Source organism: Biomphalaria glabrata, chromosome 4 (assembly GCF_947242115.1).
Source record: "Biomphalaria glabrata chromosome 4, xgBioGlab47.1, whole genome shotgun sequence".
Lineage (NCBI taxonomy): Eukaryota > Metazoa > Mollusca > Gastropoda > Planorbidae > Biomphalaria > Biomphalaria glabrata.
In genome coordinates, this window is record NC_074714.1 from 36,385,538 (window position 1) to 36,413,067 (window position 27,530).

Genomic DNA, 27,530 nt, shown 5'->3' on the forward strand with positions numbered 1-27,530 from the left:
AAAAAATCATTTTTGAAACAAAAGTGAAAGTCTATAGCACGAATATAACTAATTTATTACCGTCACTACAATTCGAACAGTTCTGACTTCATCTTTTAGAATGTATTTGACAATGATTCATGAGACATGCACTCTAAATGTACAATGTAGACTCTTTTGAAGAGTTACATGGTGGATGAAAGGACGCTTGGCTTCCGAACCTGGCGTCCTTCCTGGTTCGAATCTCCGTGAAGACTGAGATTTTGAATTTCAGATTTTCAGGGCGTCCCTGAGTCCAACCCGAGACCCAACTCTAACGGTACCTGATTTTAGTTAGGGAAAGTAAAGGCGGTTGGTCGTTGTGCTGGCCACATGACACCCTGCTCATTAACCGTTGGCCAAAGAAACAGATGACCTTAAATCCTCTGCCCTATAGATATCAAGGTTTGAAAGGAAAATTTTTCTCTTTTTTACTCTTTTGAAATCTTAGGATGTTCAACAATGTTCCCAACATGCGCGACCAGTTCTCCAAATTCGACGCCCACAAATCCGACGCTGATCTGAGAAACGACGCTGAGTTTATCAACCAAGTCAATAACATTGTTGGAGGTCTGGACTCCATTCTGACCAATCTGGACAAACCTGGACAACTGCAAGCTGCCCTGGAGCATCTCGCAGACTTTCACTTGGACCATAAGCCAACAATTGGACTGGAGTTTTTCGGCGTGAGTAGGAGCAAGTAGTGAACTTGGTTTGAAGAGTACTAAAGAAGAAACCTTCTCTTTGCGTCATGCATTAGAGATTGCCTGGTCAATTTACGTGTAGTTAAGAGACAAGGTGTAAAATGCTTGGTGGTTAAGAATTGAAGATTTTGGCCAAGTGCTTGCTGGCTGTGAGTTAACGCTCATTGGCTTCTTTGTGCTTAAGAATAAAATGCAAGTTTTTTAATTTGCTATGCTAACATGCTTAGATTAGAGTTAGCAAGAGTAGCTTACTTCCTTTAAAAACAGATAATAACAATCAAGATAATTGTTTAACGTCATTTTGATACAGAAATCTCTTTCTGTACATGTTTAATACACTTTGTAGACTTTGAAATATAAACATTAAAGATGCAGGTCTATGAAGCAAATACTATGATCAAAAAACATTTGATACCATTCCTCTGTATCCCTTACATACAAATATAAATTATTGGAGATTATAAAATAGATATTTAGCTAAGAAATTACTTCAAGCAATTGTGCGACATTTATTAAAATATATATGTAAATCAAGTTTCTTGTGCTGCACTGTTACATATATTATGTTACCAGAATTTGTTCTTAGCTCTGTATAGAATGTATATACGTTTTGGATTTTGTTGTTTCTCAGTGAAGTGTTTAAATATATGTCTCCAGCCTCTACAAAAGTACATCCATCTCTACATTGAGAGTGCCCTGAATGTTGCTGTTGGCAGTGAGGAATCTAGAGCTTGGACAGATCTATTGACTGCTTTGAACAAAGTCATCAGAGATCGTAAGGGCTCTCATTTCATTTTTTCGTTCATTTAAATACCGATAATAGGCGTTTAAATACCTCAGAATCAGAATCATAAGATATATACGTATATTTGACATCAGAAACAGAATCCTAAGATATAGGCCTATATTTGACATCAGAAACAGAATCCTAAGATATAGGCCTATACTTGACCTCAGAAACAGAATCCTAAGATATAGGCCTATACTTGACCTCAGAAACAGAATCCTAAGATATAGGCCTATACTTGACCTCAGAAACAGAATCCTAAGATATAGGATTATACTTGACCTCAGAAACAGAATCCTAAGATATAGGCCTATACTTGACCTCAGAAACAGAATCCTAAGATATAGGCCTATACTTGACCTCAGAAACAGAATCCTAAGATATAGGCCTATATTTTGGATTTTCACTTTAAACTAAACACTATCAAGGACGCTCAATTAAATGTTGCCAACTAGAAAAAAGAATTTGAGCCGCAAAAGGAGGAAGAGCTTAGAAAATTAGATTCTGCTGTGTTAAAGGTGCACACAAAGTATCATATAAAAAACAAACAAACATGGCATCTTCAAACTTCATCTATTCTGTATACCAGATACACCAAACAGCTAGCTATGTCTAGGTTTCTGCAATAGCTGAAAATCTTTAATATTTTGCAAGAGAAGTAGAGATAGTGAAAGACTGAGCGAGAAAGAGAAAGAGAGAGAAAAAAAGAAGGAAATATGAGGAAACTAAATATAGTGCTAGCAATTAGTATTAGTATTCCATACGTAGTTGAATGATGAAACCTTGATTCCTAAATAAGTTGTTTTTGAAAGTCTTTCATTTCTCGTAACAGATGCTATGGACAGACTTGGTCTCTCAGATCAGTAAGTTCAATGTCACATTTGTATTTGCGCGTTTTAAATTCCAATTACAATTTAAACTTTAAACTAATTAGACTATGCACACTATTTCCACCAAAACATTTGGGTCTTCTATGAAACTACTCAAAAGACATAAGTCATTACAAAAATAAAAACATTGTGCATCTTTTCTAATTCTAGCGACAGGGAAGCTCTTGACAGTTCCTGGAAGAAACTAAGATCTGGAGCTGGTGGCAGAAAGAATGCTGGTATTAGACTTGTGCTCTGGTAAGTTCTAATCTTTCTTTTAACGTTTTGGATGAGTATATAGTTTAAAGTAATTGTCAATAACATACATTCAGATACACAAAGACACACAATGTCATGTTAACCTGACGACATTCAATCCCAGGATGCTGGACCATGTCCCCAACATGCGAAATCAATTTAAGAAATTCGATGCCCACCAACCTGATTCCGTCCTGCAACGTGACCCAGAGTTTTTGGCCCAGGTTGACCGCATCCTAGGAGGTGTTGAGTCCATGATCAACAATGTTGACGACCCCGTCGCTCTTGAAGCCGCCTTTGATAGACTGGCTGATGCACATTTGAGTATGACACCTGAAGTTGGACTTACCTTTTTCGCAGTAAGTTGTTTCTATATTTTTGATTTGTTTTCCCAAAGCAAGAACTTGCCCTTAGGCCTCCTGTTGATAATTAGTATAAGTAAGTAAATAAATTTCAGAGTATTCACAGCAAATCTGAAATATTTGGATGTTTGGGAGCTAACTTTGAGTGCCTTGTGTCTACTTTCCTTTTGAACCCTTGCAGACTTGTGCTTTGAAAAACTGTGCCAGTTATATTGTTGTAAGAAAAAAAAAATGACTGTCAGATCAAAATTAGACAGTTAGAGGCTGTACTTTTTGAAAGTTGATATATCTATATATGGGAAACTGCGCTTCTATTTATTTTTACAAGGACTAACAACTTTTTATTAATAGATTCATTTTGGTTTGAAAAAAAAATGTTTTTGAGTTGTTGTTTTCATGCTTGGCTTCACTTTTTAGCTGTATTTTGGTTGTGTGCTGAATAGTTATACCACAATACCGTGGGTTCGTTATAGCTATTGGCCTCATCTGAATTGAGATTTCTGTAAAAAAGATAAACAAGCAAAATATAAATATTTAAAAAAAACTCCGACTGTAAAACTATATTTATCAGTAATGTACAAGTTATTTACCTTATTCACTATCAAGCAAAATAGTTACCAATAATTAACTAATTGTTGTTGGTTTTTTTCATTGATTCATGTTTTGTTAGGTACCATAAATAGTTGTTTTAAGTATCAATTAGATTTGAGAATGCGTGAGTGAGAAATAGCGTTAACAATTATTTAAGGGAACTAAACCCGACAAATCTAACTATATCTCTGATTACTGAGGGGTTAGTTTTCCTTGTTTGTATCAAACAAAAAATTAATTACCAGTAATTCATTGACTAATTGGTTACTTTTTAAAAATTATATTCATGTCTTATCTACGTCAATGAATAATTGTCAGAAGTTTCAACTTGATATGACAATGGGTGAGGGAGAAATAACGTGTACACACTTTTTACTACACAGACAGAGTGAGTTGATTTTAGCTTTGTAAAAATAAATCACTTAATTCTACATACAGTTATCGTTCTTGCTTTATTTTCTGCGAATTTTGTTGTTGTGGGTGACTGACGTCAATAGAAACGATGATGTATTAGAACCAATTCATAGTAACTTAGAAACTAATAATGATACTATTAATAGTTGGTATCTTGTTACATATATTAGTTGTTCTAAGTTGTGAATCAATGCAACAAAACTAGCTCTCCCCTATATGTTCTAATGTGTTCACCATCAGCCTCTCCAGACCTACATCCACGACTACATCGAGGAAGCTCTAGGCGTCGGTGCTGACAGTGACGAAGCTAAAGCCTGGACTGATCTCTTCGCTGCCTTCAACAAGGTCCTCAAAGAACGTATGTAATATTTTCATGAACTTTCATGTGTTAGCAACGCAAAGTCAATTTAAACACATCCTTATTCAGCTGTAAAAAAGGTAAATAATGCCAATAAAAGAAATATATTTCTTCTCAAATATTGTTGTGCTACTCAGTGTGTTAAAAATGTCTACACATTGACTAAGTCTTTCTACCATGTATTTTCAGGTACTGTTCTCAAGATAGTGTCAGACAAGTAAGTCTATTCTTAACATACTGTTACGTATTTCTGAATTTTCTGGCTAGATGTATTAGTTGGCACACAAATAAAAACACAGCAAAGAACTTGACGACTAAACTTTCAGTTTCATATAACTTTAATGACTATTAACTCTAACAATTCGTTACTGTAACATGTAGCGTAGAAGAATGTACAATATCTGTCAGTTTACAGTTAGCTATACTTCGTTGCAATTCATCTCTTCACTTCGTTGCAATTCATCTCTTCTCAACTTTCCTCGAGCCGTATTCCACAGAACAGACCAACGACACACTTCCCAGTGTCGCTCCAGGTCTCCCAAAGCTGAACCAAGTCGTACTCAAGTCTACCGAATCAGAGCCGCACACGTCTTACATCGACTGTATCGACTGTAACGGCTCAAGTCCACTGTAGTTCGCTGTATAGACTTTAACGACAGTAGTCCACTCCAGTTAACTCTACCCTAGTTAACTTGCATCAAGTCGTACACATTTCTCTTCCACAGAGCCGCACACGTCTTACATAGTCTGTATCGACTGTAACGGCTCACTCACGACTCCATACGACTGACTTTCACATTAACTTTCAGGCTTATATAGAGTCCCTAATCGCTTCTCCAAAGTTGCACAAACTCCTAGTATCCTCTGGAATAACATGTCAGGAAACGTCACATCCTGTCTTTATTTATACACGTACATTCCAGAAAACACTCGCTGCAGTGTCATCAAGTCGTGGTCACATGTAGTGACCTTTATCTGTCACTGTTCATTAGTAACTGTCCCCCTACTTAGATCTGTTCGTCCCCTGGAACAACAGGTGTGGACACGTCACATCCTGTCTTTGTTTGTACATGTAGATTCCAGGGAACACTAGCTGCTGTGTCATCTCGCCGGGGTCATACGTTGACCTCTACAAATCACTGTTCATTTGTAACAATACTATCTGATCAATGTGTAAAGTAACAAACAAACTTACATTTTAAACATTACTACGAAATACTAATGAAATCGAATTTAAAGCCTTATAACTTAAACCTTAATTCTACAGTCATCTATATTTTTTTTTGTTTACTGTAAACTTTTTTTTTAATTTACATAATTTGTCAATATTTTCGCAGAGAAAGAAAAGCCCTCAAAAGTTCATGGGATTCACTCAAAAGTGCTGCTGGTGGAAGCCAAGAGGCTGGAGTCAATCTTGTTCTCTGGTTGGTTACTTTTGAATAAACCTTGGCATAATGCTTCCAGCTTGTCAAAACTGTTTGAGATTTTACATAAACCTTCGGATTTTATCTTCCATGATTTTTCTTGGCTTGTTCTTATTGCTCAGGATGTTGCAAAACGTGCCCAACATGCGTGACAGGTTCACAAAGTTCAATGCTCACCAAGGAGACGACGCTCTTAAAGCCGACGCAGAATTCATCAAGCAAGTTCAGCGCATCACAGGAGGCTTGGAGTCTATGATTGACAACGTAGACAATCAAGGCAAGCTCCAAGCTGCTATTGACAGACTGGTCGATGCCCACTTGCACATGACACCCAGTGTTGGACTTGAATATTTTGAAGTAAGTTCTCCCCAGTTACCAACTGCAAAGCAAACTTTTGCATGATCTGTTTCATGGTACTAAGAATTACTCAGGCTAATGCTAGAGAGTGTATAGTTTCATTTTATTTCACTTCATAAGATAAACGTTTTTTTCATATACAATACATGGATCTCTATCATTTTTAAATATCAACAAATAGCTTCAGTTTAATCCACAATGGTAAAGTACAGCCAGCACAACGACTTTCCATAATATCTTTGGCCTCTAAGATAGCTTGAATGAGTCTTCTTACTTCATTGACTAAGTGAGTTTTGATAATTGTACATTTTCTGTTTGAATCTCTCCAGCCACTGCAAAAGAATATCCACAACTACATTGAAGCCACCCTGCATGTTGCCGCTGGTAGTGATGAAGCTAACGCCTGGACACATTTACTTAGTGCTTTTAACACAGTTCTCAAAGAACGTAAGTGTGAATAAAGTCTTTCAGAAATGTCTGTGTTTTAATCTCCACACATGGATCAGTTTCTAAACAACTAAAAAAGTGATCATTGTGAAGTGTCAGCAGCCAATGAGAGAAAAAAAAAACAGACATTTTGTATGTAAACATATAATAGCCAATTTCAAAGACGACAAAATGATTAAGTTCATGTATAAACACTTTTATCAAACGTAATCTTTCATTTCCATTCTCCACAGATTCCCTTGAGAAAATAGGACTTTCCTACGAGTAAGACTTGTTGATTGTTTCTAAAGTAAAATTGTAGATAGTTTTAATTTATTGATAAAAATGTTACACTACAGATACATTCTTAATTATTGTGTGTTATTGATTTAATGTATATCTGGCAACAGAAATAGTATAATGTACAAGACTGTTTCCTATTCACGCTTTCCATTTCTCAGGGACAGAAAATATATTGAAAGCTCATGGACAAAACTGACTGCTGCTGCTGGTGGAAGCGAGAAAGCTGGAACAAACTTTGTCTTCTGGTAAGTCTTTTTCGACATTTTATTTGGATTGAATATTTTGTATTTCTATAATATGGATTCAAAATAAACCTTTCAAAAGCAAAAACAAAAAAACTTTACCTACCACGAAAAGCCCAAACATTGTTTGAGTCCGGCCCTCAGTAAAATTGATCATAAATGTATCTTTACACAAACAGGTTGTTGGACAATGTCCCCAACATGAGAGACAGATTCACCAAATTTAACGCCCACCAATCAGATGCTGCCCTCCAAGAGGATGAGGAGTTCCGTAACCAGGTCAAGGCCATCACCGGTGGAATCGAGTCATTTGTGAACAATGTCAACAACCCCGCTGCTCTCCAGTCCAGCATTGAAACTTTGGTCGATGCTCATTTGAACATGCAGCCCAGCATTGGTCTTTCATACTTTGGTGTAAGTGAACACAGAGCGTCTAACTTTGCTACTTTCTATATTCTAAAAGACATATAGTAACAGTCTCGACTTTATAAACAAATCGTATAATATAAAACTGTCGATAGTGTTATTATTGTTTTTCCATCTGTTTTAGTTTTTGGAAATCTTAGAAGTGACTTTTTTTTCTTAAACATTAGAGAGTTTCAGTTTCGTGTAGATAAAGAGTTAAACTAATTTGACCTTTAGTTTTCTGACAGGTTATTGTTAGTTGGAGAGATATCATTGTTAGAATGAGCAAGATTCAAAGTTCTTTTAAAGTTTAATAATGATATCTTTATTATCTCTGAGGAACTGATACGATTTCTGAAATACAAATAACAAAATATTAAAACAAATACACCAGTTTCACTCAAACATGACAAGTTGACTTCAGAAAGTTGGATTGGATTCAATGATTAAATTACTAGGGAAGGAAAGAGTTTTTATGACTGTTTTTTTGTCACGGCGTCTTGTATCTCCATTATGATCGTAAAATGTTAAATTGTGACCTAAAAGGTGTTTATATCAAGTCACTCTGTCTGTCTATTCATCTGTCTGTTTGACAAAAAGTTTGTACACGTTATTCCTCCCACACCCATTCTCTGATCAAGTTGAAACTTTGCACAATTATTCATTGGCATAGACAAGACAAAAATAACTAAAAAATAAGTCAATTAATAACTGCTAATTAACTATTTTGTTTGATACCAACAAGGGAAATTATCCTTCAGTACTCACAGATACAGCTAAATATGTCGTGTTTCGTTCCCTTAGATAATTGAACAGGTTCTTTCTCCCACACTCCTTCTCGGATCAAGTTGAATATTTAAACAATTATTTATGGTACCTAACAACACATGAATCGATTATAAAATTAACCAATTAGTTAATTATTGGTATTTTTTAATATATAATAAGAGAAATAACTTCTACATTATTGAGATATATAGTTGTAAGTCCAGAGTTTTTTCCCCTAGATAACCTTTGTTGTTTTTTTTAAAGGATTTCTCATATTTGCCTGTTGACGTTTAAAATGTATGTAATAGTTCTTTAAATTAAAATAAAATAGCTGTTAGATTGAGGTTTGTTTGTTACTAATATATAGTTGCTGTTTTTTTAAAGCTTAGTATTAATAATAGTAATAATAATAATAATAATCTTTATTGTCCGTATGGAAATTTGTCTTATAATTTGTGCATTACACCAAACAAAAACATAATAACTATACGAAACCAAAGTGTACATTCACACCAGACGCACTCATAATTTACGTGACAGATTGTTCTTATTTAATGATTTGATTGCCAGGGCAAGAAAAGAGTGTTTGTGTCTGTTTGTCTTTGCTATCGGAAACGAATAACAGTGAGACTACTATAAAACATGGAACTTAAAATATCATTTATCATCAAGATAATTTTGAAGTATACATTTTGATTATTCAGAGGCATATGTTTACAAATGTTTTCCTGTCACATTTTCATTCGCTTAGTCCGTCCAACAATACGTCCATCTCTACATCGCCAAAGCTCTCGGTGTTGCTTCCACCAGTGATGAGGCCAAATCATGGACTCACTTGTTCGCTGCCTTCAACAAAGTCCTAAAGGAACGTATGTATATTGAGCATTATCTTAATGTTTAAAGTCTTTTACAAAACTAATAATGACAGTAGTCATTCAATGACCAAAGATAACTGCTTTAATTATTCTCTACTAATTCTGATTGAAAGAATTTTTTTTCATCGTGAAGGGATGGATTAGGGTTTAGGAAATGGGTAGTATAAATAGCCTGGCAAAGTCAGAAGGCACAAGCTCAAGTCTCACTGGAGTTTTTAAAATTGAGATTTAACTTACTCTAAATAGAGACACGCTCTCTAACAAAAGAATGAAATTAAACAAAAATGTATCAACATGTTTTTTTCTTGAACTCATAGTTTGTATTTGTTTCTCCGAAGGTAACATCACTGACATAGATATTAATAGGAATTTTTAAAAATTTTTTTCAGATTCTCTACAAAAAATTGGACTTTCTGACAGGTGCGTTTTGTAGCAGAAGTAGTAGTGTATTAGTTTCTTTCTCAGAGCTTTAAATAGAAGTAGTAGTGTATTAGTTTCTTTCTCAGAGCTTTAAATAGAAGTAGTAGTGTATTAGTTTCTTTCTCAGAGCTTTAAATAGAAGTAGTAGTGTATTAGTTTCTTTCTCAGAGCTTTAAATAGAAGTAGTAGTGTATTAGTTTCTTTCTCAGAGCTTTAAATAGAAGTAGTAGTGTATTAGTTTCATTCTCAGAGCTTTAAATAGAAGTAGTAGTGTATTAGTTTCTTTCTCAGAGCTTTAAATAGAAGTAGTAGTGTATTAGTTTCTTTCTCAGAGCTTTAAATTTCAATTTTTTTAATGGTGTCAAAAGAAAACGTGAAATATCTTAATGAAACTTTTCAAAGCCAAATTTTTAGCAGCAGTCAGTGCTGTAAACTGATTTATACACTATACATTGTCAGTGCTGTAAACTGAGTCATACTCTATACAGTCAGTGAGGGATTTGGTTACGTCAGAGCACCACTTGGACGAAAACCAAGGGACAGACAATGATGATGAGTCTATCTATCAGTATAACATTTTGTGTGAGAATAAAAAAAAACTAAAATTTTCTGCAAGAACTGAAACCTCAAACAAAACAACTGTCACAGTGTAATATTTAACGGACACCTGTTATAATCCATTATAATTGTTTTTATGTTATAAATTATTTCTACAGCGACAGGCGAGCTGTCGTAAGCTCCTGGAAAAAATTAACTGCTAGTGGTAGGCAAAGCTTTGGTATTGACTTGGTTCTATGGTAAGTTTGTTAAAATGTTCACTAAATTATTTGCAATGCTTAGCATAATGAACAAAAAACGTAAACAAATTTCAAAAGAATATTATGTTTTTTTTTCAACATAAAACTATTTGTAAAGTATGGAAAGCATTAAACGAATGATTTTTGTTTAATAATTTTATTTACAGCAAGATATTAATTTTATTTTAAACTTATACGTAATTAAACTACTAAAACTATTGTTAAGACCTCTGCGCGGTGTTGATTCTTGACAATCTGTCTAGTGTAGATCTAACTGTAGGTAACGCTGAACTCAACACTTCAGTAACACCGGCGAAAGGCCGAAACAATCAAATATGTAGTCGACGCTGATATGTTGTTCTAACAATACGTTTAATACTCAAAAGGGAATCGTCCGATGTCAATAATGTCGTACTCAAGTCTACTACTTTACAATAAGCGTCCTCCTTCTAGCGTCGTTTAGAGCGTTCTTATTTTTAAAAGATCTGTCACGTCACTTGTCGCTAATTAAAACTTTACCCTATTCCCGAAACAAATAACTAATTCCTAACTACTTCCTAATCATGTCATAACAACTCCTCCCCCTCCCGCTAAAAAAAATTGCCTGTCAATTTTTTAATCTACTGTCTTAGTCTTACAATGTGCAAGGGCCAAAATGTAGGGAAACATAAAAGACAACACAACTTGAGTCTTGATTGCGATTTCAACTTCTCTTTCTGTGTCCACAATCAAGTTCCTCTGAACCCATATTTCCCTCAAGTGTCACTAACTGATACTGTCCAATGTGATGTGCCATAGGTGACCGCAGACATAGTTGGTTTGCTCTGACACTATAGGTGTGTCTATCTATACTTCATCACATCACGTTCCAGAGGTTACACCGCTTTCCCTCACACATCAGGACAGACAATTTACCTAATATGACAAATTGACATTTATCAATGCTCGTTCTCCCACTATACACCTAACGTTCTTTCGGGCATTTACAAGTGTATTTTATTTCCTCTCTCCACTTACTTGTCCCCCACACGACCTCACTCTTTACTGATGTATGATCATGATCAAATACAAAGAATAAATTATAAAACTTACTTTTCCTTGATGTAACTACATCGTCGCCTTATAAATGCCCTTTCTATTCATACACACATACATGCAATGCATACATACTACCCGAAATTACATAATTAATATGAGTCAATCTAATGATAACCAAATTCCCTGTATATTATAACATAAATATACTATTCAAAGATACCTTAAACAACCTAATATCCGTCTAGTTATGACTACTAGTTAGGTCAATTAATTAAGAATAAACAATTTAAATAAACTCCAACTTATTTACACACTACGGTCTCATAGTGCTATGTTTCACAGGCTATCTACACGACTCATACATTTGTTCTCTCCAACTGGAGTTAACATCTCTTCTTACACCACTATAGCCCGCTTGTGGCCTTCTACCTCTGTATGACTTGCGATTACCGCTACCATAGTCATCTCTTCTACCATCACTGTCGGATACAGACCTGTGCCTCCTCTCCGAACTCGCAATCTTCTGTTTAGACTGTTCTGCCCTACTCCAACAGTCTTTAGCGATGTGTCCATGTTTATGGCAGTTAAAACAAATTATGTCCTTTCTAGGTTTATTTCGCTTCTTGTTGCCATACCTGCTTTTCCAACTTCTAACCTGTTTGTCAGAAGCGGCTCTGACACCTGCTACATTTCCAAGTAAAACATCTCTAGATAACCTCGGCATGGCTACCCCTTCGCAATACCCTGTGTATAATGGAGATCGAAGGAACACTTTGCACGCTTCGAATCTCTTAACTGCGCCGTCTGCCAACCTGACTGATTTGGTATATCCTAAATAATCCTTAGATTTCACTAATCCCCCTCGAACTGCGAGTGTACTGCTAGCTGTGTCCCGGATCACATTTACCTGTTTATTATTTATCATGCCCGGATATGATTTAAATCTATCTTCCCCACAATCAACGTAATTAATTTCTTCATCTGGTTCGCTATGTCCACTATCACGATCCCTGTCTTGAATGCTCCTTACAAAATTAACCCTATCTGGTGGCCGATTATCCCTCTCTTGTCTACGGTTTCCTTGATTACCTCTCCTATCACTAGTGCCACTATTACCCTGTGCATTTCTATTGCCAGCTCCATTCCCTCTATATGCCATGTGCCCCTTTTCCTGACAGTTAAAACATGTAACATCCCTAAGGTTTCTATCACCCGCTTTAGGTCTATCTATTCTCCTATCATAACTTTCCCTGCCATTGTTTTCATTTTCCCAAGATCTATCATTTAAGCCCTCATAACTATCCCGACCATTGTTCCCACGTTCCCTGGACCTATCATTTCTCCTACCATAATCCCTATCACTAACATCATTTCCCTTTACATAATTTACCAGGTCAATAACTTTTTTGTGGTCTCTAACTGAAAGTGGGTTGTTTGGGTAAGCATTCTAAAAGATCCTAATGATTTCTACCAAGTCTTCAATTACCTTCGGGTTTCTTTCTTTTACAAAGGACTGTAGCTGAGGGTCGCACTTATTGATAAAGTTATCAATCAAGATAAAGTTCTTCAACCCCTCGTAGGTGTTCTCCACATTCTCGAATCCTAGCCATTTAGTGAAGAAGTCTTTCTCTGAGTTGATAGTTGTTTGCGGATCAACTTGGCTGGATGGAGTGTTTTCGTAATACTTCTTTCGGAATGTTTCCGCGTTGTGCCCGTATGCGTTTAGCAGTTCCTTCTTTAGCACCTGATAGCTGTTTTGCATCGAGTGGTCATGGTTTTGGCAAATCGTGAGTGCTTTCCCATGTACGAAGTCCAACAAGATTTCGGACCACTCCTTCTCCTGAACATTAAACTTTGCAAGTTTAATTTCAAAGCGTTTCAGATAGTCGCCGATGTCGTCCTTGTCTTCCGCAAAAGGTTGGATTTTCTTCTTCATCCATGCGGCGCTACTATGGCTTTCTATGTTGGCACTATTGTTGCTGTTTCCTTCGGTGGGCCCACTTACACCAGCCTCTATCCTCATCTGTTCTACTTGAATTCTCACTTTTCTGTCCGCCTCTTCTTTTTTCTCCCTCTCTACACGTTCCGCCTCTCTAACCTTTTCCCTCTCCAACTTTTCTGCCTCTCTAACCTTTTCACGCTCTATGCGATCTGCTTCTTCTTTTTCTTTTTCTCTGCCTCTAGCTTTCTCTCTCTCCAAGCGTTCTGCTTCTCTACTTCTTTCCTTCTCCAAGCGCTCCGCTTCTCTAATTCTTTCCTTCTCCAAGCGCTCTGCTTCTGCCGCCACCATCTGCTGTACATAAGCAGTTAGTTCTTTGCCGCGCAGTTCTAGTTCTGTCTTAGCTTCATGAATTAGCTTTTTCCTAAATTCTTCCAGGTCGTAACCTGAAGTAGCTGCCATATTACCTTTGTTACTTTACCTCGCTTTTTTATTTAAATTATCTTACACACCGGCCTAATAGCGTCTATTACCTATGTTCTATAAATCAAATTACCTTTTGAGCGTAACCTCGCTCCGCGGCTACCTAATACCTCTTGATTCAAATAAATTAAATTCGTCACTCTACCCTTGGCGTCTACACTGCCAACTCCGACTTATAATAACTTCTGTACTTTCCAAGATACACTTAGTATCCTTGGTACCAGTGTGTAGGCTACCCTTTGACCCGACTGAATACGCTGTGCGACACACGCACACCCAACCGACTACGTGTTACTCACACGAGTCGCCGGTAAATAGACCAACCTGTCTATTTACAACTACTAAAATTTACAAATGGGCAATCAGGCTTCACCTCGATTGTTCCCCAGATCTAGTCTAGATTACGCTAGATCTTAGTTACTTCTTACCTGCTTTCACAGCCAGGAGTGTATATAACTTACTCATACAAATAAACTATGAAATTAAACCTAAATACGTTAAACACCAAACTATAGATCTAGTTCTAATGAATGAGACTTTCGTCTGACAGTAAGACTTAAGACAGGAGTATTGCAAACAATTAATACATGACGTTACTAAAAATGATTAACTAAATGATTCACATTCACACACAGGACGAATTAACAGCTAAATGTATATCTGGACCTCTTGCTAGATTACACCTAATTTTAAGGATATCCCCAATCCACCACGATTTAACCTGGTAGTGATAATCTAGCGAGTGGTCACTTCCCTACAGACTCTAATTATTCTAAGGAGAAAATAGTTAAATAACACTTGACTTCTCTGTCTAAGAAGCGGCGATAACTTCACAATCAGTCTCGGGTCCACTCTTCCTACGCTAATGTCTGTCCCGGCGGCAAGGCTCACAGCGATGTCTTCCCTAGCGGTGAGATAAAGACAGCGAACGTTTCGGCTCTCCAAGGTCCTTTGGTACTGGTCTGCAACGGCTCCGGTTCTTCGGTGGTACGGCGTCTGGTTCTGGTTCACGGTGATCTGTCGTCTGGCTCCGGTTCGTCGGTGACGTAGAGTCTGGTTCCGGTTGCTGGTTCCAAGGCAGGTACGGTGGTTCCGGGTGGTCGTCTGTCCAAAGTGAAACTGGAACGGTCCAACAGTTGACCCAGCGACAAAGTCAAAGTCCAGTGCTAAAATACCGGCTATCTGGCTATCTAACGTGTAGCACAGATTCAGCCGAGACGTAGATCAGATTAGCACTACTGTACTTAAGTGCCGTAGGCAGTAAGATGGTTCCTACGTCACAAGTTCTTTGGCGTGACCTCAACGGTCGATCTTGGCCTTGCAGAGGTGACCTTCACGTTCGTTCTCAAGATGCCGGGCAGGCGATATCTATTCAGTACGGCTTCGACAGGACGGTTTTCTTCCCTTCGACAAACTGTAGCCCTCTCAATACCGAACTACAGGCTTCAGTACGCTGCCCCAACGTATGGGCGTTTACAAATTACAAATGTAGATCTAGATCTATATTTCGTTACCTCCTAGGTCTACGAGTCCAGGATCTCACTGGCTTTCCTTCGCCGACGTGGCTGTATGATCAGGGTCTAGCTGCAGATTCTTGTTGATTCTTGACAATCTGTCTAGTGTAGATCTAACTGTAGGTAACGCTGAACTCAACACTTCAGTAACACCGGCGAAAGGCCGAAACAATCAAATATGTAGTCGACGCTGATATGTTGTTCTAACAATACGTTTAATACTCAAAAGGGAATCGTCCGATGTCAATAATGTCGTACTCAAGTCTACTACTTTACAATAAGCGTCCTCCTTCTAGCGTCGTTTAGAGCGTTCTTATTTTTAAAAGATCTGTCACGTCACTTGTCGCTAATTAAAACTTTACCCTATTCCCGAAACAAATAACTAATTCCTAACTACTTCCTAATCATGTCATAACACTATTTAATGCAGCTACTGCAATTTGTATTGATATAAGAATATTTGTGGAATATAAGGAAACAATTTCTCTTTTCTTATTGGAAAAATGAACAGGATGTTCAACAATGTTCCCAACATGCGTGAACAATTCACCAAGTTTGACGCTAAACAATCTGATGCTGATCTGAGAAGAGACCCTAACTTCTTGAAACAAGTCAACAGTATTGTCAATGGGCTTGGTGACATGCTGGACAGTGTAAATGACCCTGGCAAACTTCAGGCCAACCTGGAAAGACTCTCTGAGATCCACTTGCACTTTGTCCCAAGCGTTGGCCCAGAATTCTTCGTAGTAAGTTTACTGTTAATTGTTTCAATGGTATTCAACATAAGCTATACCCTGGGGACCAAGCTAGCTTGGGGACCCTCAAAACTGGTTGCAAAGATATTTTTAATCACTTTAGAGAAAGCAAACGAAAACTTGCCTTACAAGGTGTCACATATCGTTAATATCAAGTATAAATCAGGTACGGTCAATGGATGAGGGATGAAAATATATTTTCCTATAAGAAAATCGGGCCATTGTAATGTTATGAATTTTCAACAACTTAACTCTTTTTTTCCTAATTGACGATGCCAATGTTGATTTGAGCCCATGAAACAAAATTGTTTTTTTTTATATATAAACTTTAATTTGTGTTGTGTAAAAAGAGCATGCTTTCTCCTATAATTCAATCTAATAAATAAAGCAGAAAGTAAGGCGTATGTATGTATGTTTGTCCCCGCATAGAAATCAAAACCGTTTCACCGATCTTGATAAAACTTGGCAGAAATGTTTCTTGGGTACTAACTTAGACCGTAGTGTATGTATTGTAGCCCTAAAACAAACTTAAGACCCTCAAAAAAAAAAGTTGCCCAACTCTATAAAAGTATTGTATCTTATAAATTAAAATGATGAGACAAAACGAAAAGGTAACGCATGCGCAGAAATGAAAATCTCTAGACCTAAATTAGCTCTCATTCAAGAAAACATAATTTTGTTATTTTACACATGGACATACAAATACCTGTCTATTCCTTTCATTATTTGAGGCACATTAACCTTCAAATTTGAGTTAACAAAACATTTTTTAGATAAAATCGTTTGCTCTAAATGTAAATAGCTTTAAACGTCTTGACATACTTTTCCGTAACTTGCGGCCCCATTATATCGCGTAGTGATACAAATGAAATGAACGTCAGAGGTCATAATATCGCGCATTATAAAGGTATATTATTAAACTAATAAACTACTTACATAATACAATTTACTTTTTCAATGTGTTTTTTAAAGCATTTAAGCCTACAGCTACCGATTCCGGTTTAATTTTAAATCTTTATTTTCAATGTATTTTTTTCTTTAAGATTTACTTATGCGCATTTAGACCTATTAGCAACTTAGCTACGAAATGATGAATGAAACAGGGCTAATGTACCTAGGTCAACACATTGCACCTAGGTCGACACAAGCTCACATCACAGTGTTTATAGTCTTTTACTATAACAAGCTCAAAGTTTTTATTTATTGACTAGACTACTGTGGCATTCAAATGGTTTAGATTCTAAATCTAGAGCTACATAAAATTAAACTAACAATGTTATATAAACAATTACATTCACGCGTTCGATTTGATTATAAAATACTAGATGAATTGATTCATTTTTTAAATTATCATCTTTTTGTTCACGTCATTATTGATTATTCAAACGGAATAAATACATGCTATTTGTAGAAAGAAAAACCCGCGCAAAGCCGGGTAAAATTAGAGCTAGTACCAAGTATAACATTTACTGATAACAAAACTTCATGTTCATTAGCATAAGGTGCGTAAAATAATTTCAAGTTATAAAACTTTTGAATAAATAATGCCCTGCATTCGGAAATTCCCGAACGCGATAGTCCTTTCAAGAACGCGATATTCCTTTCAAAACCTTTCAAAACCGATGCTGGATCTATACCTAGATTTTGTCCCTGGCCAAATTTACATTTATTTATTTTTTACTTTGAAAAATGATAACGGTCAAACGATATTCTTAGAAATTAGACTTGAGTTTTCCCAGTGTGGCCAACAAGTTATTAATTCTTTTCCCGACGATATAAATCAACCGTCAAATTTCTAGGAAAACCGATAGAGTAGTAATCGAGAATCGCGACCATCCAGGTTCCATGAAGGAGTGACTTGAATAGAGGTATTGTAAAAAAAAATGTAGTTTATCAGGTTTTGAAAACAAAAGTGACATGAATAAAAAAATCGGTCGAATTCATCCTCTTTTTCTAAAACATCGTCTAATAGACATTTCTTGCCTCACAAACTGACAACACTTTAGGACTCAATCTATTTTATTTCCTCAGCCATTAGAAAAGAACATTCACACCTTCATTGAACAAGCTCTACATGTGGCCCCTGACAGCGATGAGGCCAAAGCCTGGACTGATTTGATTGGTGCTTTTAACAAAGTTCTTACAGACCGTAAGTTAACGTTTTCAAGAACATCTGTAGTGAAGTATTGATTGATTGAAGTATTGATTGATTGAAGTATTGATTGATTGATTGATAAAAGCATATAAATAAAAAGCTTATTTTAATTTTTATATAAAGAAAAATACCATATGTCAAAAACATACATATTTACTTTACTTTTACAGTAGCAAAAATGTAAAAACTCAATGCAAAACTTTAGAAAATATTTTGCTGTTTGTAAGTTTCATATGTTTCATATGTCTAATACTTCACCTTCACCTATCCCTTAGTCTGTTGGGGCACTACACATCATCTTTCAACCGTCTTTCTCCATTCCTCTGTCGTTTGCCTGGATAAACTCTCTTTCAATGACAGGCCCGTCCATTCTTTTATGTTGTCCTCCCCTTCACTATCCGTCTGCCTCTTCTCTTCTCACCTGGCACTAGTCCCTGAAGGAAGGTCTTTGTGAGCACTGACTAGTCCCTAAAGGAAGGTCTTTGTGAGCACCGGCTAGTCCATGAAGGAAGCTCTCTGTGAGCACTGACGATCAGTGATATGGCCATAAATTTAAAGTTCATGTTTTTTTTTTACAGTGGTTAGCAGGTCATCGTGGGATCAGTTGCCATTGTGATCATGACCTATTGGTCGATAATTTGAATAAAATAGATGTCGCAAACTGTAACAAAAATGTGTTATCAAATAAAGTCTATGTATTTGAATCGCTTAATGTTAACTACCAAATACTTTATTTCTGTCCTCAGATGCTATTCAACATATTGGTCTCTCTGAAGCGTAAGACATCGTTTGTTTCGTTTTAACTTTGTCATTTCAAATAACACAAATAAAGCTATATGTAGCACCTTGGGGGTGAAGTTGTCCCAGCGTACATAGTTTCATTGGCATTACTTATTACATTGATCTTATGTCTAAATAAAGACCATATATATAAATAAACGTCTCTGCAAATACACATTTATTTACTGAAAAATATTATATTCGAAATCATAAAATAGACAATTTAAAGTTTAAGTTTCTGATTGCCCCCCCCCCTATAGAACACATTCGAAACAGCTACAAAAAAGCTTATCTCCTAGCTATGAACTTTGTTACTAGTTTCCATTCTAAAAGTTGTTAAACTTTCAGTGACAGAAGAGCTCTGGACAGTTCCTGGAAGAGGCTCACAGCTGGTGAAGATGGAGTTAAGAAAGCAGGAATTAATTTGGTTCTCTGGTGAGTAGTTTTCTTTTTTTTTTAATCAACGGTCTTTAGGTATTATTTGGACAAATACTCAGTTATTCGTGTTTTCACTCTGACTCTATCAAAACTAGGAAGGTAATAGCAAATATAGCAATACAGATTCTTAACTTTTAAATTCATACATGTATTTTAATGATCAATTGTTCTGAAGAATTTCAACCAAAACCTTCTCACTTTTAAAAATAACTAGCATTAAACTAAAGTAATTATCAGACATTTACTTTTGGTAGGACGTTTTTCTGAAAGTATATTCGATTATAATATATTATAATAATTTATATATAAAAACATTGCTTATCATTCGACACCAGTGCTACATCGATACTTATCCTGTATGGGGGATGACCACATATCAAAGGCGATCTTTCTTTTTTTTTTTGACGAGCTTAAAGGAGGATGACGTAACAGAAGTATGCCTCAAAGCGCATAATGATTGAATCAGGTGCCATTTTGTTCTCACTGCCATAGAGGAAAGCAGCTGGCAGCGGATAGCCTCTTAAAGAAACAGCTGGAGAGCTCTGTCGAAGATCGAAGGACACACATTTGAGACTCATAGAAGGGTCCTTGCCGAAGACAGGCGCAACGACGAACAAAACATCTTAATTTGATCTATCTATGTCTATATATCTATATCTATATATATTTCTGAACACCTGTCTTTCTAGAACGAACATTTGGTAGAGACTCTAAACATAAAATCAATACATTTGAATTGTGGAAGAAAAGTAAAATAAGGAAACAATAGGACTCAATAGGTTCATGTCGAATGTTGAATGAGTTGATATATTTTTCAACAGGATGCTCAACAACGTGCCCAACATGCGTGACAGATTCACAAAGTTCAATGCTAAACAAGCAGACGATGTTCTTAAAGTCGACGCTGAATTCCTGAAGCAGGTGGACGTCATCATTGGAGGACTTAAATCTTTCTTGGATCACGTGAATGATCCCCTCGCACTCCAGGCCAACATGGACAGAGTCGCAGAAGCTCACTTGAGCATGGATCCAGTTGTTGGTGTGGACTACTTCAAGGTACGTCAATCTGAAACAGTCGACAAATGTTACAAGCAAAGTGCGACATTATATGGCCAATGTATTGAAGTCAAAGGAAGTGTATAGGATTTTCCTAAGTGACATTCTAGCCTATTAAAAGTTAATGTACAAATGTCTGTAATTCTGTGTTCCTTTACATTGACCTAGCTTTTAGTCTTTTTGACCATTGGGGCACCACACAAGATCTGTTGATTGTCCTTCTTTGCCATTTGACTTGGTCAGAATCTCCCTCAATGGCAGGCCCATCCATTTGTTTATGTTGCTTTCCCATCGCTATCTCTGTCTACTTCTTCTTTTTCCTGGTACAGTTCCCTGAAGGAAGGTCTTTGCGAACCCTGATTAGATTGTAATATGGCCATAGAATTTTAGTTTGCGTTTTTAATGGTCTGTCATTAGACATGTGACACTATAGGTCTATCTTTTGACATGTGACAATACAAGTCTATCTTAAGACACATGACAATACAATGCTATCATTAGATATGTGACATACAGATCTATCATTAGACATGTGACAATACAATGCTATCATTAGATATGTGACATACAGATCTATCATGAGACATGTGACAATACAAGTCTATCATTAGACATGTGATGATACAAGTCTATCATTAGACATGTGACAATACAAGTCTATCATTAGACATGTGACAATACAAGTCTATCATTAGACATGTGATGATACAAGTCTATCATTAGACATGTGACAATACAAGTCTATCATTAGACATGTGATGATACAAGTCTATCATTAGACATTTTATTGTGTCTTCAGGCTCTTTCCCAGAATATCCACCGCTTCATTGAAAGCTCTTTGGGTGTTACCGCAGACAGCGATGAATCTCAGGCATGGACTGACCTTTTGGCTGCCTTCAACAAAGTTGTCAGAAACAGTATGTGCAATTTTGACCATTTCAACTTTTTAACTGCTTTACTATAGTTGATTGCATGATTGCATGCTGATTACAATATCACGTGACTGAACCAACGTGTGTGCACTCCCTTATTCTATTCTCTTCCATCTTGACAGGAAGTATTCTCAGGAAAGTTTCCGACAGGTACATTTTAATTTTTTAATATCGCAGATTTCTTTAACATCATTTACTTTTATAAATGTATCAAATATGTATTAACAACAATAGGTTTTTGGCTATTTGGAAATCAGTGGATTGATTAGATTCCAATGAGGTTAGATCACAAATTATCAGTGGCGTAACTAAGGGGGGGGATGGGGGGGGAGAATTTTAAAATCCCCCCGGGCCCCCACCTAGGGGGGGCCCCCAAAAGGGTGTCCGAAATTTATTTGTAAATACATAAATTAATATATTTGATTGACAAATAGTGTCAACGGGTGTCTTTTTTTTTCAACATTTATGGATTAAATTTATCGCAAAGACTAGATCTAGGTCTATCAGTACGTTGACTTTGTCGACATTTTAAAAATATTTTTTTTCCCAAAGAGATCAATTTTTTTTAAAAGTTAGTATTACATTTTAAACTTTGTTGCCACGAATAAAACTACATGATATACAGCGAATTCCAGGTATCTTGTTACCTTTACAAATAATAGAGCTAAATGGCGAGTATTATATGGCTACACTAATTAACCTTGAAGCAAAATTTATAGAATCGAGTATAACAGATCTAAAAGTTATTCTTAATAATGCTAAAATTGTCCATTATTCGGATTTGGCGTCTATAATTTCAGAATTAAACTTCACAGTCGAGTTATTACCCCTTTATTCATTTTTCCTCAATTCAATGGAAACTCTCATTTTATATACATCTAATCCTTTTGCTTTCACACAAAACATGAACAAAAAATAATGACGTAATATCATGTAATATTGACACATCCTCCTTTTGAAGTTATTATCACACCCTTCCTTTTAAAGTTCTTAGGAGTGATATCTACTAGCAGGGCCGGCCCTAGCATTTGCGGGGCCCTATGCGAAACGGATCGCGCGGGGCCTAGTCTGGGTAGGGATAAGCATAATGTCAAAATTATTTTGTTTGAATTAGAAAATAGTCCAACTTTCCTCTTTGTAATAAATTTTTATCAAATGAAAGCTCGCAATACCAAATACCGCTAACTCAGGCCACTTCCATTACGTCATGTGAGAGATCATTCTCAAAGCTCAAGTTCATCAAAAACTATTTCAGGAGCACAATGACGCAAGAAAGGCTTATCGTGGTTTTAATGTCAGTGAAGTCACAAATACTAGAAAGTATCGATGTAGATGATGTTATAGATGTCTTTGCTGCACAGAATGCACGACGTGAAGCGATATCAATTTAGATTTGTCACTTGTGCATTATTCAACTAATAAACAACGGCAATATTCATTAAAAGAGTCTTCATGATTATTTTTTTGTTAAGTTTACTGATATACTGAACCAATTTGATTTGGGGCTTATATATTTTTGGGTACATTATCTCATGTCATATGTCGAATGTCAAAATTCAAGGGGCCCCCAAAGAGGTCAATCCCCCCCGGGCCCCCAAATCCCTAGTTACGCCCCTGCAAATTATCCACCATTAGCTTAAACGTCTACCCAATTATTCAGTTTAGAAGTCTTTGTGCCTACGATATGATACGGTATGGAAGGAACCTTTAAGTATAATTTAATCATGAGTATAACTGTATAAGCGTAACAAATTTACAAATGTTTGATCTTTCAATGCTTTTAAACAACTTTCTTCGGATAGTGACAAGACTGCATTCGTCAGCACCTGGAACGACTTGATTAAAAAAGCTGGCAGCAGACGTGACGCAGGTGTCAATCTAGTCCTCTGGTGAGTCATTTGAACAAGTAATATTTATAATTCTACTTAAACTCTTGTGTGCAAAATTAGCAATTTGATTAATTATTGTCTTAAAAATTAGCGTTGTTAATAATGATATTTGAAATGTGTTTAAAAAACTACGGAACTAATAGGCTTTGAACCAAATAAAGTGTCCGGCAGAAACATTCAAAATGTTTTCTTAATTTCACAACTCTTTTCAGGCAGTGACAATTTGTAGTCACTTTTACAACCTTATATCAACTCTGTCTGTTTGCCTGTCTGTCTGGTAAATAATTGTACACATTATTTCTCCCACTCCAATTCTTGGATCAAGTTGAAAATGTACACAATTATTCATTGGCCTAGACTGCCCTAGACAATGCATGAATCAATAGAAAAATTAACCAATTATTCAATTAATTACTGGCAATTAATTATTTTGTTTGATACCAACAAGGGAGATTGATCCTTCAATATTCACAGACCTGGCTAAATATGTAGGTTTTTTTTCCCTTACATTATTGTACACGTAATTTCTCCCAAACCCATTCTTTCTCGGATAAATGTTGAAACTTTAAACGGCTATATTTGCACCTAACAAAACGTGAATTCATTTAAAGTTAAGCAGTTATTCAATTTATTATTGGTAATAATTATTTCCTTTGATATCGAATAAGGAACAAACTTTTATATTACTGAGAGATATATCTGAAAGTGTGGAGTTCTTTCTTTTAGATATGCATTGTTTTAAAAGAAAAGTATCGTTTATGTTTCGCTTGTTTTTTTTTGTATTGACATTTGTAGCTATCTTTTCTTTTCGCATTGACATTTGTAGCTATCTTTTCTTTTCGCATTGACATTTGTAGCTATCTTTTCTTTTCGCATTGACATTTGTAGCTATCTTTTCTTTTCGCATTGACATTTGTAGCTATCTTTTCTTTTCGCATTGACATTTGTAGCTATCTTTTCTTTTCGCATTGACATTTGTAGCTATCTTTTCTTTTCGCATTGACATTTGTAGCTATCTTTTCTTTTCGCATTGACATTTGTAGCTATCTTTTCTTTTCGCATTGACATTTGTAGCTATCTTTTCTTTTCGCATTGACATTTGTAGTTATCTTTTCTTTTCGCATTGACATTTGTAGTTATCTTTTCTTTTCGCATTGACATTTGTAGTTATCTTTTCTTTTCGCATTGACACTTGTAGTTATCTTTTTTTTTTCGCATTGACATTTGTAGTTATATTTTCTTTTCGCATTGACATTTGTAGTTATCTTTTCTTTTTAAAGAGATAAATGTAGTTTTCTGGCAGTATCATTCATGGTTGTTTTTGATTCGCTGTGACGACTGTAATCATTATTACTTGCACTGTAAAGCTATTCTATCATGTAGGAAAGATTATAAGTTTTTTTTGCTAGCAAGACATTTTTAGTTCTTCTTGGAGTTTCCTAAAAAGACTAACAGATTTTTTATATTATTCCTTAAAATAACATGAAAGTCTTAGAAGCAACACAGGTGGAATGTTTCTTATAAGCAAAACAATACTGAAAGTCTTATCATGGAGCCTTAATTCAATGGGAAATTCTATATGTTCTAAAAAAAAACAGGATGTTAGCTAATGTTCCAAGCATGAGAAACCAATTCACCAAATTCAACGGCAATCAGCCAGACGCTGCCCTCAGAAATGACCAAGAGTTCCTCCATCAGGTAGACCGTATTGCTGGTGGCCTGGAATCTTTGGTTAAGAATGTGAACAACCCCGCCCGTTTCTTGGACGCCCTGGAGAGACTTAGTTTCGTCCACTTGAATATGAAGCCAAGTATTGGACTGGAATACTTCGAGGTAAGATTTAAATCTTATGTGAACAAGTTTTTTTTTTATTGTTGCAGCAATATCCAAGTTAGGAATAAAACTTTCCTAGACAAGATGCTGCCTTAAATACCAAATATTTTATGTTAATATCAACACATATAAACATTTTTTTTCTATTTAATGAAAATTGACACGCAATCACGCAGTCATACATGTAAAGTACCTTTTGTTTCTGCAGCCACTACAACAGAACATCCACACTTACATTGAGTCCGCTCTGGGTGTTGCTGCTGGAAGTGATGAAGCTAACGCCTGGACAGACGTCTTGGGAGCTTTCAATGAGGTTATGAAATACAGTAAGTGTGAGAGCGTTAAGCTCGCTATTTTCTGAGCTCTTTTGGTAATACATACAGTGTATTTGTTGACTGACTGTAGATGAAACAAAAACGAATGTATCAGCCAACTATATGGCTCCTCCTGTCTCGAAAGACAATGGATGCGCCCAGGTGATTCACTGGCTTTGGTTTCGTCTTGAGACGGGGCAGAGTATGGTGTGACTCATCAAGCCAATTCTGGAGCAGCATAGTTTGCCACAGTTCGCGAATGTATATGCATGCATCTGTCCTAGGGCTAGCTGACAGGGCAGCTTTCTTCTTCTTTCTCTTGACTGATGCACCTTCCATTCTTTTGCTCTCGTCGAAGTTCGTACCAGCACGTACACTCTGCCCAGCCACTCTGTCCAGCCACTCTGCCCGGTCTTGGCCAATTTCCTCCTACATCCTTAGTTCGATGCCCATGGTTCTCATGTCTCGCTTGCAGACATCTCTAGCTTAGTTTTGGCCCTTGGGTCTGAATCTATATGCACGCTCAGTGTATAGGATGTCTTTAGGGATCTTTCTATCTGGCATGCGAGTGACGTGACCGGGCCAGCGTAGTCTTCTCTGTGTAAGAAGCCAACTATTGCTTGACTGACAGTAAGTTTAAAAATTTCTCATTCAGACCATGCCGTCTATAGGGCAGATGATGTTAAGGTTATCTGTTTCTTTGGCCAATGGTTAACGAAGGTTTCATGTGACCAGCACAACGACCAACCGCCTTTACTTTTCCCCAACTAAAATCAGGTACCCATTAGAGTTGTGTGGACTCAAAGGCACCCTAAAAATTCCGAAGTTCAAAATCCAAGTGTTCACCAAGGTTCGACCTCAAGAACCCAGGTTCCGAAGCCAATCGCTTAACCACTCAGCCTCCGCGCCTTCTAATAACAAGTTTACTCAAATGAATTTTTTAAATTTGACCATCTCCTTAGAATGTTTTTTAAACATGACTGTGCCAGATACATTTTTAGTTGTAGAATAACAGTTTACATTCAGTACAAAACCAAGACTCCTGCTTCTGCACGTCCAACCAGTCTGCTATTGATCTCTTGGTGTACACTCACAATAAAATCAACTTGAAGCCATGATGACATTAAAAGAGAAAGTGGCTGTCACTTTTAAAATAGGAAAAAATGGTTGAATATAATGCAGACACTGTTGAAGTAAGAAAATAAACATCAGTGGATCTCACGTTACTGGTTTTATTTTAATCTTCAAATCTATCTACAGGTTCAATTGAGAAAATTGGTCTATCAGACAGGTTAGTAGCCTTGCAAGAGTTTTCTAAACTGTTATTTTTGAGATAGTCAGATAGCTTGGAATACTGTGTTTGGACTGACTATAGTTAACGCCTGGTCATTGCAGTTTGAAGTTAAATAAAATAATACAAGAATATTTTTGTTTTCATTTCATAAATATTTTCAAAGTATCCGATTATCTTTATCTTTCTAGCTTCACTCTCTCCTCTCTCTCTCTCTCTCTCTCTCTCTCTCTTGTCTGCTCTCTCTCTCTCTCTGATTCTCTGTGTCTTTCTCTTCCTCTCTCATTCTCTCATTCCGTCTCCCAGTTTTTTTTTCTTTTTTCTGTTCCTCGTTTGTTCTCTTCCTCTGCCTTCAGTCTTTCTGCTAGTAATTCTTTCTGCTAGTAGTTCTTTCTGCTAGTAGGTCTTTCTGCTAGTATGTCTTTCTACCCTCTTTTTCAAACTGTAATTTCAATTCCTTTTTTCTTCTTCTCTCGCTCTTTTTTTTTCTTTCCCACTTTGTCTCTCTTTCTCTTCCATGTTTCTTTTCTGCTTCTCAGTTTCATTCTCTCTTTTCCTAATTATAAAAGTCTTTGCAATCAGTTGTAACAATAAAATGACTATTGAAGATAATAGAAAGATAACAAAACCAAAGGAAATATATAAAAGTTAGGTCTGATTACTGCCCATAGATCTATCCGAAACAAATATTTTAGTGGGTCATTATTGATATACTAAAAATTCGTGTTGATAATA

At 36.3% G+C, this 27,530-nt stretch overlaps 1 protein-coding gene across 1 annotated transcript in view; it reads left to right on the forward strand.

Moving 5' to 3' along the window:
* The window catches only part of LOC106051722 (uncharacterized), a 51,302-nt gene that overhangs the window by 18,243 nt on the left and 5,529 nt on the right, over nt 1-27,530 (forward strand). The window contains exons 22-48 of the mRNA XM_056027624.1: nt 470-704; nt 1,380-1,497; nt 2,342-2,372; nt 2,550-2,636; nt 2,761-2,995; nt 4,244-4,361; nt 4,551-4,578; nt 5,699-5,785; nt 5,908-6,142; nt 6,472-6,589; nt 6,823-6,853; nt 7,030-7,116; nt 7,293-7,527; nt 9,038-9,155; nt 9,551-9,581; nt 10,298-10,378; nt 15,864-16,098; nt 18,139-18,256; nt 19,009-19,039; nt 19,391-19,477; nt 20,302-20,536; nt 21,336-21,453; nt 21,591-21,618; nt 23,271-23,357; nt 24,956-25,190; nt 25,399-25,516; nt 26,765-26,795. Coding sequence (XP_055883599.1) covers nt 470-704; nt 1,380-1,497; nt 2,342-2,372; nt 2,550-2,636; nt 2,761-2,995; nt 4,244-4,361; nt 4,551-4,578; nt 5,699-5,785; nt 5,908-6,142; nt 6,472-6,589; nt 6,823-6,853; nt 7,030-7,116; nt 7,293-7,527; nt 9,038-9,155; nt 9,551-9,581; nt 10,298-10,378; nt 15,864-16,098; nt 18,139-18,256; nt 19,009-19,039; nt 19,391-19,477; nt 20,302-20,536; nt 21,336-21,453; nt 21,591-21,618; nt 23,271-23,357; nt 24,956-25,190; nt 25,399-25,516; nt 26,765-26,795 — 3,198 coding nt within the window. The remainder of the gene's footprint in view (nt 1-469; nt 705-1,379; nt 1,498-2,341; nt 2,373-2,549; nt 2,637-2,760; nt 2,996-4,243; nt 4,362-4,550; nt 4,579-5,698; nt 5,786-5,907; nt 6,143-6,471; nt 6,590-6,822; nt 6,854-7,029; nt 7,117-7,292; nt 7,528-9,037; nt 9,156-9,550; nt 9,582-10,297; nt 10,379-15,863; nt 16,099-18,138; nt 18,257-19,008; nt 19,040-19,390; nt 19,478-20,301; nt 20,537-21,335; nt 21,454-21,590; nt 21,619-23,270; nt 23,358-24,955; nt 25,191-25,398; nt 25,517-26,764; nt 26,796-27,530) is intronic.